The sequence below is a fragment of the Zonotrichia albicollis genome, chromosome 10, assembly GCF_047830755.1.
Source record: "Zonotrichia albicollis isolate bZonAlb1 chromosome 10, bZonAlb1.hap1, whole genome shotgun sequence".
In the NCBI taxonomy this organism is placed as follows: domain Eukaryota; kingdom Metazoa; phylum Chordata; class Aves; order Passeriformes; family Passerellidae; genus Zonotrichia; species Zonotrichia albicollis.
In genome coordinates this window covers 7139351-7151731 of record NC_133828.1, presented here as the reverse complement: position 1 = coordinate 7151731, position 12381 = coordinate 7139351, and the positions used below count along the sequence as shown (strand labels likewise).

Below are 12381 nucleotides of genomic sequence, written 5' to 3'. Positions count from 1 at the left end.
AGTTCCAGATTTTGATCCCTTTAAGGGGCAATACTTGAGCACAGCTTAGTACAAAACACTGCTCACCTGTCACCAGTGGCCATCTGCTGCCTATGTGGGTCAATTGTGTTTATATCAGCTGGATCATGGGTTGAATTGCTAAAATAAGTGCAGATTTCTCACAAAAATCAAGGTGACTTGAAGAGGAGCTTTGTGCCTGGAGGAGCCCCATGTGTATGTGCACATGCATGCAGTGATGTTCAAGGACACTTTTTAATCATAATCACTTTATTCATTAAAGTCAGAGTCCTGTAATGAATTTAGTTATGGGGCTTTGTCACAGACTGTGCCTGTGCTGCAGGTGTGTGAATAATCAGGGCCATAACTCCAGGCTGGGAACATCTGTGGGTGCAGTGCTCATCTGGAGCATCATAGGGAGACAGCAACCTTTGTCCTTAAACTTCCAGAAACCTTCAGATGTGTTGAGACCATGGACAAGAATTGTCTGTTTTGGTTGTGATTTCAGCACTGTGTTAGCAGGTTTTTGTTAGGTCAGATGACAAATGTTCTGGCTTTCAGAAAGGGAGAGCTAAATAAAAATTTAACAAATCACATGGTTCAGCCTAGTCAGAAGTGTCAGCTCGTGCTGCACTGCTTCACTTTGTCCTTAGACAGCAAACACCAGTAGGTGAGGGCTCAGTCCTGTGATTCTTAATCAGAGCTTTGCATTCCCACAGTGTCTTTGGTCCCTGCAGTAGCTGGTAGGACAGAGTTATTCCGGGTAGTGTGCAGCTGCCATGTCCCTCTGCGTACGCTGTAAAGCAGCACATCTCAGAGGGAGGGAGCTCTGCAGGCAGGAGGGGCTGCTTGAGATTCACCATGGCTGCTTCAGCTGTGTGGAGCATGACAAAAAGGAGCCATGTCTGCAGTTCCTAATGAGGAGATGTGGAGCCATTCATCACGGTGGAGGAGAATGGGGTAGGCGAGCTGGCAGCCTTCTGCCAACTCCCAGGGCTGCCTGCCAAGTGGGCAGCTGGAGCGCTTGGACCAGGCTCCCTTGGAGGAACCAGTGTTGAATTCTTGAGAAGTATTTCTTCTTTTGAGAAAGTTTCAGATGCAACTTTTTCCTTCAAGTCACTATGAATTTTTCAGAGAGTTCAAATTCTTTTACTGAGTGGATTTTACTATTTCTGTATGATTAATAAAAGTAGGAGCAACACCCTGACACAGACACAGGCAAACAAACTTTGTTTTCATATTGCCTTTTGTGAAGGAATATATATTTAAACCTCATAAAATCAGCTGAAAAGATATTTACCTAGTGATTTTATTCTCAAGTTGTTTGAATCACAAAAGGATTGACTTTTACAGGAAGTATTTTGTATTGATGAGAAGAATAGTTATATAACAAGATAGTTAACCTTTGCTATACTCCTCTTTCTGAAGTTTAGAAGAGAATATATAAGTTGAATAAGGAAGCATATTAAAGTGGTGATAAACCTACCAACCTGACAGAATAAATTGAATAAAGTGCAGTAATGCTAGAAAAGGGAGAGAAGATAAACACTCCTCTGCGTTAAACTAGAGGATTTGCTCTCTGGAATATGAAATTTTTTCTTAACTATTCAGCTAGTCATAATTACAGTCAGGGAAGTAAAGCATTCACTCCTTATTTTATACATCTGGCTATAATTTAGGATGACTGTTTACTTACTTATATTAATAGTAGTCTGATGTGGTGCTGTAAACTCCACCAAAAAAAATAACAACCAAAAAAAATACTGCTTTTCATGAGAGGGATTGTGAGTCACTTTTTGTGTCAGAGATGTCTCCACTTAACTACTGCACTGTGAGAGGACCCCTTACATTACAGCAGGAAGAGTGGCTGGTGTGATGCTGGGTGGCCAACTCAAAAGTCTGACATTCCAAAGCAGAGGTTCAGTTTATTACAAAGGTGGAGTAGGCTCCTGAGGAGCCTTTGTTATGAAAACCAAACTGTTAAGGGTTTCAACTTTACTCTAGTTGGGCCAGTGATGTTGCAGACACAAATCCCCTTCTCTGCTCTGTGCAGACCTACGCGCACAGACACACTGGGGCAGCAGACCTTGATAAAAAGGAATAGGCTAAAAAAAAACAACCCCACATTGCTGTTTCCATGATCATTCTATTTCTGTTTTTCTTGGCAGTTTTCTCTTTTAGATAGACTTTTACAGTGCAGCTTCCTTTTGGCAATCACCACGTTCTGTGGGGTGTCAGTGTGCAGAGCTGGCTCTGCCATGTGCCCACTTAGAGCTGTCTAGGAAAAATAATGGCTTTTGCTTTCAGAAACATTGGAAAGGTGAGAAAAATGCTCAAAAACAGATTATTAATTTTTTCCAAGCACTAATCAACCAGTAAAGCATAAAGCAATTCTCCTCTGCATAGCAGTTCTGCTGCAGCTCATAGAGTGAGATCTGGACTAATATTTTTTAGCCAGATGTTCCCACTGTGGTGTTACCAGCACAGTCACATTTGGAGTTTTGCAATATGGATCTTCAGCCCTAGGGTGCAGGTGCCCTCCCATGGTGGGCTGGGTTACCAGACCTCCATCTGATGAGAAGTTACCCTAAGAGCCATATCAGCACCTGCAGTGTTGGAGGCAGCAGTGAACATCACAAATGAGGGCAAGCAGAGCCTGGTGTAAATCTTCACTCTGTGGGACAGAGCCTTGTCTTCCCCACAGCCTCATCTCTATTGAGGATGATGTTTGCTTCACTGGTACCTGAAAATGGGTGACTGTTATGTCTGCTTTTTTCTTTTTTTCAGTTCTTTTTCAGTTAGTGACCAGTCTGCTTTTTTCTTTTTTTCAGTTCTTTTTCAGTTAGTGACTTGCAGTATTTGCTGCATACTCTTAGGAAGTACCTTGACAGATTGTTTTAGCCTTTCTGGAAATAACAAACCATGTAATTCAAAGGATTAGCAAACGAGAGTGTTGTGAGTTACAGAAAAGGCCTGTGTTCTCTAATACTTGCTCTTTTAATCATAATGAATGTGAGGCATGTAAGATATTTCAGTTTTGCTCTTTATACCAGACAAAAATACTGACTCCCTAACCAGGGAAAGTTAATCATAGAGAGACTCACAGAATGGTTTGGGCTGAAATGGACCTTGAAGATCATCTAGTTCCACCCCGTGCCATGGGCAAGGACACTTTATAAGGGATAACTTTCTGGAGAAGGGTCTGGACTGAGTTTGGGAATTTCAGCTGTTTTGATGATGATGTGCTGGAGGGTGATAGAAGGGCTGAAAGAAGGATTTGAGGGGCTGCAGGCAGCTGTGAGCCAGGCTGCAGGCTCAGGCCACCAGGCAGCACACACACACAAACCCACCCTTTTCTAGGGATCAGACACATCCTTCTTTCTTCCTTCCTTCAAAGGAACAGTGCTGCTTAGAGGTGAGGCTGGAAAATGGATGGGAAACAGGTGGTAAGCTATTTATTATAGATTAAGTGATGGCAGTGCTCTCAGTGCTGTCAAAACACAAACCCATGTTTCTTTTCCCATGCAGCTTCCTCCCAAATAAATGGACCAGTCAGACACAGAACTCAGCAGTGCACAGCAGCAGTTTATTAAAAAAGTGCAAAACTAAGCAAACAACCCAGCATTCCCCACATAACAGACAAACACAGGATCATAGGAGCAATTAATACTTCAGATAGGTTTAATTGCTGGTTCTCAGCTGGTTTTCTGCCTGAACTAAGGAGTAGTTTAAATAAATAATATTTTATGTGCAGACTGCATGAAATGGTTTCATGTCCTTAATTCATTGTTTTCAACAGATTACCTTTCTGTAAATTCCTTCTTTTGAGATTATATGTAGTATGTATTTCTCTGACAGAAAGGTGGTATATTTTATGCCATATATAAAACCATAATTTATATAATTTGTTCTTAGTAGAAATAGCTTCTGGATCTTTTTATTTTCAGCCACTAGAGAGTTTCTGTAAGATTTAAACCAGTAAGAGAGTTGAGAAACTTTTTGCCACTCCTTTAACCTGAATATTGAGAACTGAAATTAGAATATTCAGCTCCATGCAGTGCAAATTGCATGTCCCCAGCTATGCTGAGAAGTGTTAACTTGCTTTTCTAAAATGAGCCTGCTCTGAATTTATGCTGTTGTTGCCATGGGTTGGGGAGGATTGATGCTGCAATGCCTCTGCACGACAGGGCTGACTACAGCTTTATGCATCAGTGTTAGCATCAGCTCCTAGGAAGAGCCTGCAGCTGTGAATGTTCTGGGATTCATTTCTGTGTTGCACAAGATTTAATGCAGAATAGTGTGCCTTGACCTCCTCCTGATTGCATGGATCTTAGAGTTATGAAGGTTGTGCTTTATTTTCCTGATAAAAGCAGTAGATATATATAGAGATATATACACATATTGTTATGCAGCAGTACTGAGAAATTGTTCCAACTCAGAGCTTGTAGTTCTCCCATTATACACAAACATTCAAATGAAGAATCCTATACACAAACATTCAGATGAAGAATCCTATATTTAATTCCGGAGGTTTCATTATGCTTGGGCAGGAAAAGGGGTCAAGATTTTTTTAGACTACTCAGAAAAAAAAATTATTATATTTTCACTGGAGCACAGCAGTGCCTTTTCTAGAGCACCTGGAATCCCAGCTGGTGCAGGAAAAGCTTTGGGATGGATTTTTGCTCTGGTTTCCCTTGGAGCCATTGAACCCTCTGAAGCCCCTGCAGGCTCTCGCTGCCTCGGTCCGGTGTCGTGAGCTGCTGTTTGCTGCCACCTACCGTTTTAATTAGGAGCCTTAATTAGTGTACCAGGAGCGTGTTGTGATGGCAAAGCCAGCGGCTTGGCTGGTTTGGGAGTCGGGAAAACCCTGGTGCAGCTGTTCCTGGACATTGCTGCTTTAGAGCCTGTGCCTGTAGGAAAGCCCCAGCAGCTCCGCTTCCACACCAAGCAAACCACCAATTTTTTTCCCCCTGCCCAAAAAAGCCCTAGAAGGGTCTGTTGTTGCCTCAGCTCCATGAAAAACCACCTCAGCTCATTACAGGTGATGATTGTCAAATGTGTTTTGCAAGACATTCCATTACTGCTTGGGCGAGCTGCTGAATTTCTCCCATTTTCTTCTTAGCATTGCATTTTCTTCAGGCTGGTACCTTTAGAATGTGGTTTTGTTTGTTTTTAGCTAGCTCTTAGCTTTTTAGGGAATAACAAAAATTAAAATATCTCTTGTTTTGTATTTTTCAGCTGTTTGTTGGTCTTGGATTTCCATATGAAGGGCCTGCTCCATTGGAGGCTATTGCCAATGGATGTGCTTTCCTAAATTTAAGATTTAACCCACCAAAAAGTAGCAAAAACACTGATTTTTTCAAAGGCAAACCTACACTCCGAGAGGTAAGCTCTATCAATATTGATACTTTGTTTTATTGAAAATTCTTGTGGGTTTCCTTTTAATAACAGAATGTAAGAGAAATTGCATTGATGTTCAAGGTTTATTGCCAGAGGTGTTCAATTGCATTTTTCTTTAGTCATTGTATCAGTCCTTACTTTTGTAGGACAATTACAGTGGTGTTGTGAGCACACTTCAGTCTTTACCTCTAGGTTTGCTTTGGGTACATTCTGCTACTTCTTATTGAGACATGATAAACTGAAGTTTCTCTTGGAAACCTGATGTTCTGCCCAGGAACAGATCGTGTTATTTTGACATCATTTGAAAGTGCTTTTATTTTGTTGAAGAAACAGACATTGCAGTGTACTGTGCAGGAAGTAAATAGGTGTTTAAGCAAATTATGAAAAGGGCATTTGTGGGTGGTTATGTGTGTTTTGGGATTTTATTTTTTTCTTCAGAAAAGACCTGTTCAGGCACTGTTGAGTTAAGGTATTAATGGTCACCCACCGTGGTTGTGGGTGAATTCTGAAGACTTTTGCAGAACTGACTCTTGAAGAAAACAGGAAAACCAAACTCCAAGCTTTTAAAACAGTCAGTGTGTTTAGGCTCTAGTGAGAGAAGACTGAAGCTAAGTAAACCAACCCCTCATCCTGGCACTGACTTTGGAACATTTTTTGTTTATTCAGTGTAGGTAAAATTCAGCCTGTACTTGTAAACATTTAACAGAGCCATTTCTGACATCAGCTCTCATGTCTGTGGCCATGGCTTGCTCACAGGTGTATGTACATATATTCTTTATGTATTTACAGCAAGGGAAAGCTCTCAGGTAACATACAGATGATTCAGGTTATGCTTGGACCATATAAATTGTGTCCTGAGCAGCATCAGCTGGTTGATAAGCAGAGGACATTTCCCATTTTCAACCAGGAACATCAAAAAAAATTCTTTATAAGTTTATGATCCACAACTGTAATTGCCTTTCTTGTTATACACTGAATTCATGTCCTGTACAAGCTGAAGCTTGCCCCTTTTCTGTCTGTGTTGCTAACAAAGGAGACAGCAATAAGGGAATAAAAACATGTTTAAACTTTCTCCTTGACACCTTTCAAGACTTTTCTTCTGTGAGTCTCTCAGTGTTTGTGTCATTTCCAAACACCATAACTGGTCAGGCTCAGTAAATAATCTGAACCCATCTAAGAGCTTTGTGGGAATTTCAGGGCTTGGAATGCCATGATAAATCCTGATGGCATGTGTCAGCACTAACAGAAATGCTGTGTGCCTGACTTGTACAGAAAAATAATCCTTATTGACTGCTCAAGTTCTAAGTACATCATATATATCCATACATTGCTGCCATCACATGCCCTGCTGACCTGTCCTGAGAGCAACATTTTCTCTGACTGGTCTTCACAACTGCATTTAGACTCCATTGCCAATAATCCAGGTGCTGGTTCTTTGGGATTAAAGAACCCTTAAATGCTTCTCTCCATTCTTCAAGTGCTAAAAAAGAACAAAAAGAGCTTGTGTGGTTCCGTGACATGATTATCCATACAAGAATTTGAAGTCCGCATTTAGTGGTTTTGTACAGTAACCTTTACAAGTTGCTATTCTCCACAAGCAAAATGCAATTGCTACTTTTAATAGGTTTTTAATAATGAATGCAACAGTTTCTGGCAGATCAGAAAAAAAGATCAAGTACAGTGTATCTCCTGGTGCAGGAGAAGGTTCTTCCCCACAGACTCTGCTTCCTGCTTCACATCTTCTGCAATGTCTTTTTATCCTAACTACAGCATAAAGAGGCAGCTGTATAAACACTGCTTATAAACAACCTATCCTGTGGGGGTTTTTGGTATTTATTGCAAATGCAGGTTTTTTCTGAGGCTGCTGTGAACCACTTCTTTCTTCTGTAGCTTTTGCTCCCTTTTGTGTGTTCATGTGCATGTTCTCGCTCCTGGGTGACCAGTCACAAAAAATACTTATTGAGCTGTCCTGCTAGTTCTGAAAGCAACTCTGACGCAGCTTTTCTTAGTTACCCTCTTGGGCATTCATTGATATTGTTTTCTTACCAAGTGATGAGCAAAATATTGGTTATCATTCTTGGTGAGGTCATGTTACCCTTCTACTCTCAGTCATGAGAGTCAGAATTCATCCCTGGTTTTTAAAATTATTCTTTCTTCACTGTTGCTCACAGAACTGTGGAAATGTTTGCCATTTGAAGGATGCAGGGTGAGGATGACATCTCTGTCAGCCAGCCTTGCAGGTCTAAGCAGGATTTGTGGCAGTGAGAGGTTGTGAAGAAGGAGGGTGGCTCTGTGAATGAGCTGTGGGGAAGCAGGGTCGTGCTTTAATTTCTGTAAACATCAAGTCTTCTGTGGTGTGGGTCTTTGTGAGGATTGAAGCCACAAATTAGAGGTGCCCATATCTGACTTGTGATGTGTGTTATCTGATTTTCAGTTTTCCAAGTAAATTCACACTCTAAATTTAAAGAGAAAATCTGAAAAGTAACTCAGAAGGAGTGATGCTGACTGTTGTGTTCTAACTGATTTATCCAAGTCTGATGAAGAGAGTGAGGGGCAAGGATATCTTTAATTTTTACCAATGTAATTTCTTCTTTCAGTTGACCTCTCAGCATCCCTATGCTGAAGTTTACATTGGGAAGCCCCATGTGTGGACTGTGGACATCAATGATCTTTCTGAGGTTGAGAAGGCCGTGAAATCAATTTTGAATCAAAAGGTGAGAAATATGTCTTCAATTTGCTGTCAGCACTTGAGTGTGGAGTGTGTACTGCACATACAGTGCTTCCTAATGTTAGTCTAGTGAGTGCTGCATTTTGGTAGGATATTGAAGAAAAAATCATTATTCCATATCTATGATATTGAAATTCTCATGTTTTAGTACTGGATATGTCTGGTTCTTAAAAAATATGAGTGGGTGAATTTGTATAGAAATGAGAATTTCACATGTGAATTCTACAGCAATCTGTGTTTCCTGTGCATTCAGTGAGGGAGTTTCATTGTTGATTCTTGGAGCATTGCAAGCTCTGCCCTGCTCCTCTCTGGGTTTGTAGCCCTGAGATTCCCAGAGAAGTGCTTGTGCACTTACAGTGAGGAATGGCAATGAGGGCACTTCAAGGGGGGAACAGTAGGAAGGAATTTTCAAAGGTTTCACATTCTGTTTTGTCACTTCAGCTTCAAAACTGAAACTTAGTTAAATCAGGAGCTCTGGAATCCCAGAGGGTCTCAGACTAGCCTTACATCTGCCACTTGGCAGTGTACCCTGAGTTTCCATAAAGATAGTCATGGAGCAATTCTTACTGCCTTTAAAAAGGAGGAAAAATTCAGCTAAAACAGCTGATGGTTTTGTAAACTTATTTTTTAATGAGTTTATTAGTACTTTTTGTTTCTGTAATGGAGTATTTGGACCAGAAGCTGCTGCCACAGAGTACACAATGAAGTTGATTGAAACAAAAACCCCTCTAACCTTAACACACTGTCTCCACAGATTGACCCTTATTTGCCCTATGAATTTACCTGTGAGGGAATGCTTCAGAGGATGAATGCCTTTATTGAAAAACAGGTATGAACTTCTCTTTTGGATGACTCTTGGATTATGCTGGAGAGGGAGAACCATCTCCATTTTAAAGCTTCTCAGTGTTGCTGCTGTCCAAGTAGGAATAGTAGCTGTGCAGACCTTGGCATTATATGAAAGCAGAAAGGCAAAGCAATTTTTCAGTGTGTATGTGACTTCTTTAGCTGTGTACACACATAAAAGCTTTGGATCAAGAAGGATCACTTAAATACAGAGGTACTTTTGGATGGAATTGCAGTCTTTGGGCAGAATTGCAGCCTCTGGGCAGATTTTTCAAGTATTTAGTTTCAATCAATAAAGATTTAAATGGTTTGGAACCCAGTTACTTAAAGGACTTTTGGTCCCTGGGCATTATTGGCAGCTGAGAGCAGCAGAAGATGTTCAGTTGAGTAATAAACTGCAGGGATTTACATGGGATCCTGGTTTCTAGAAATTGTGTGTTTGCTTGGACCTCTGCCCAAGCCAGATCTGTTGCAGTAGCCAGCTCTGCCTTTTGTTCTGGCTGCTGCAGAGCAGAGATAGGAATAACCTTTATCTCTGATATGTCATTTAATTGCCAGCATTTCTTTCAAGGGCACTGGACATCTGTCTGCCCTTGTGTTTTTGAAGGTGGGTGCTTTTAAAGACAGTCCTAAAGAATAACACAGCTCCAGGTCAGGAGGGCAGTTAACACAGCAGAACTATTCCCACTTTCCTGCCATTAAACACTTTAAGCTTTTTGCTGTTGTATTGATGACAAAACCTGTAAAAGTATCACTGCTTTTGATTATTCTACCCAAGTTAAAACTGGGAGTTTTTGTAAATCAAGAAGAAATGGAGCTCAGTGTAAGGGAGAAAAAGACAAGAGATGGCACCTGTGGGTGAAACCTGTGTCTTCCCTCTGACCCTCTCCCAAGGGCTAAGCCCTCCCTTGTGCTTCTCAGAAATCCACAGAATATTGTAATTTGTAATTTTGTTCATTGCTTTGACTAATTGTCAAAAGCTGCTGGTGTTTCACAGCTCCCAGGATGCTCGAGCACAATTTTTAGCTGCATGTACTTAGCACTTTGCCTAATTATCATGTCAGATGAACCAAAAATAAAAAGCAAAAATAGAGATTGAGACTTATTTTGATGAGTTTGTGGTGAAGGCAGGAAGAACAGAGAAAGCAGCACAGGCTTGAAATGGGAACAGAGATGCTGGAATAAAGAATTGGTTAAATAATAATGGTTAAATAAAGTTAAATAATGGTTAGATAATGCTTGATTAAATAAAGATGCTGGAATAAACCACTGGTTCAGTGGTTGTGTGGTTGCCCATGGCAGTGGGGTCTTCAGGGGATGTTTGAGTGTGCAGAGATGGGGCCAGATACCCTGGGCAGCTGGTCACTCCATGGACAGTGGAACTGCAGCATTTAAAGGTGTCCAGAGTTCCCCTCTGGGGCCTTGGCAGAGGGTCAGGAGGGAGGACAACGTTCCCAAGAAAGGTTTGGTGACCTCCCTGTCCCTTCAGACCCAGCAGCTGGGCTGAAGGGCTGTATGAGGTCAGAGAACTGCTGTGGGCTGTGGCTGCACACCCAGCAGTGCCTCCTTCAGCTGCCCTAAACCAGCCTGGTGTCCAAGCTGCTCCATCCTGCACAGCCCTGCTGGGTCACAGCATCCCTGCCGGGCCCATCCCTGCTCCTGTTTGCTCTGTGGCTGCTCTGCAAGGCAGCAGCAGGGGCTGGAAAGCAGAGGGAGGAGGGATTGCTTCAGTTTTGGCACTGGCATCAAAGGAGCAGCCAGGCAAGCGTGGCCAAAGCAGGTCTGGGAGCTGCTGGGGGAGGCAGGCTGGGCTGAGGGAGCAGACACACTGACTTTGAAAGATGTGGCCAAGCAGAGAAGTTGATAACCCAGCAGAAAATGTTTGGGCAGGACTCTGTGAGGTCAGAAAACTGACTTGGGTCAGCTGAGCCCCAGAGCTTGGCAAAGGGAGTGAGAACACTCAGCCAAGAGCAAGAAAAGACAGATGAAGGAGGACACCTCCTTCGGTCTCACCTTGAAATTTGTGGGCCCCAGGGTACTTTGTGATTCATGATTGTATAGTATTCCATTTGTGGTTAGACCTGGAAGCATGAAAACTTCCTCCTTCAGCAGAGGAATCAAAACAGAATGAAAAAAGCTCAAGCTGATATTGAGAACAGATAAATGAATTTGGGGGCTTTGGGTCACAGTGAGGGATCAGTTCACACAAGTTCTGATTTTGTCCAGAGGAAGCAAACCATGATGGACCAAATGATTTGATCACATTTTGGTGAGAGTTGCCAAATGTTAAAATACAGTCTGACTATTGTGAAATGTTGTCTGAACACATCATAACAAAGCATGATCTGTCACTGCAGGATTTCTGTCACGGGCAGGTGATGTGGCCCCCATTAAGTGCCCTTCAAGTCAAAATTGCTGAACCTGGAAAATCCTGTAAGCAAGTTTGTCAGGAAAGCCAGCTCATCTGTGAGCCTTCCTTCTTCCAGCATCTTAACAAGGACAAAGCTCTGCTTAGGTAAGTATTTCTAGCACAAATATGTTGTTTGGTCTCTTTATTGCACTGGTTTTTACCACACTTGGAATTTAAAGCACAAGTTCTGTGAGAAGGGAAGGTGGGGAGAGCAGCTCTGTCTGCAGCAAGCTGGGAGTGAGGGCCTGGCAGTGCTTTGTGGAGTGTGTGTGTGTAGTGTGACTGCTGAGAGCCCCTGCCAGGAGCACAGGGGACACAACCCTTCTGTCACGTTGTCCTGGCTACAGCATTGTGAGCCCTGCTATGCTGGAGGTGTTGGTGCAGATGTGTAAAACTCACCAGCTGTGCATTAAGGAAAGGAATGCTGCTCTGGGATGCTCTCTGGAAATGTGTCTGTGTTCCTCTCAGAGTGAAAACAAAGTCCTCAAAACCAGGCTCCCACAAATGGCTGCTGGGGAATCTGCTTTCCAGGTTTTCCATCCCCACTTTTTGCTAAATTACATTGTAGAAGTTTTTGGGGTTTGTATTTTCTTTGAGAAGTCGTAATTTCCAGTGGAGTTCAGAAGCAGCTCATATAAAAACTTGCTTTCCTAGCTGTCTAGACAAAATCATAATCCTGTGGAAAAAGCCTGTCTGTTAAGTGCTGAAGGTTACCAATGTTTCCAGAATAAGTGAAAAACAAGGTTTTGCTGGAATTGCTACCCCAGTGCTTAAGCTTTGTGGTCAGCAAATGGCAACTGGCATTTTTCATTTTCTGCTGGCTGATTCCTGGGAGCTGCAGGCCCTGTTCCCTGTAGCCCAGGAGCAGCATCCCTCATCCCCACAGTCCAGCTCACCCACCTGCAGCTGGCTCTGGGGGGCTTCCCTGGGGAAGAGTCTTCCTGAAATTAGAGAGAATATCTCCTGGTTTCACATTCTTTGAGTCTGTCCTACTGAAAATCCA

At 42.3% G+C, this 12381-nt stretch overlaps 1 protein-coding gene across 7 annotated transcripts in view; it reads left to right on the top strand.

Annotated features, from left to right (window-relative positions):
• The window catches only part of MGAT5 (alpha-1,6-mannosylglycoprotein 6-beta-N-acetylglucosaminyltransferase), a 111901-nt gene that overhangs the window by 92059 nt on the left and 7461 nt on the right, over window positions 1–12381 (top strand). For all 7 annotated transcript variants that reach the window (XM_074547924.1, XM_074547921.1, XM_074547923.1 and 4 more), the window contains 4 exons: window positions 5236–5382; window positions 7995–8111; window positions 8880–8954; window positions 11326–11483. In XM_074547924.1, coding sequence (XP_074404025.1) covers window positions 5236–5382; window positions 7995–8111; window positions 8880–8954; window positions 11326–11483 — 497 coding nt within the window. The remainder of the gene's footprint in view (window positions 1–5235; window positions 5383–7994; window positions 8112–8879; window positions 8955–11325; window positions 11484–12381) is intronic.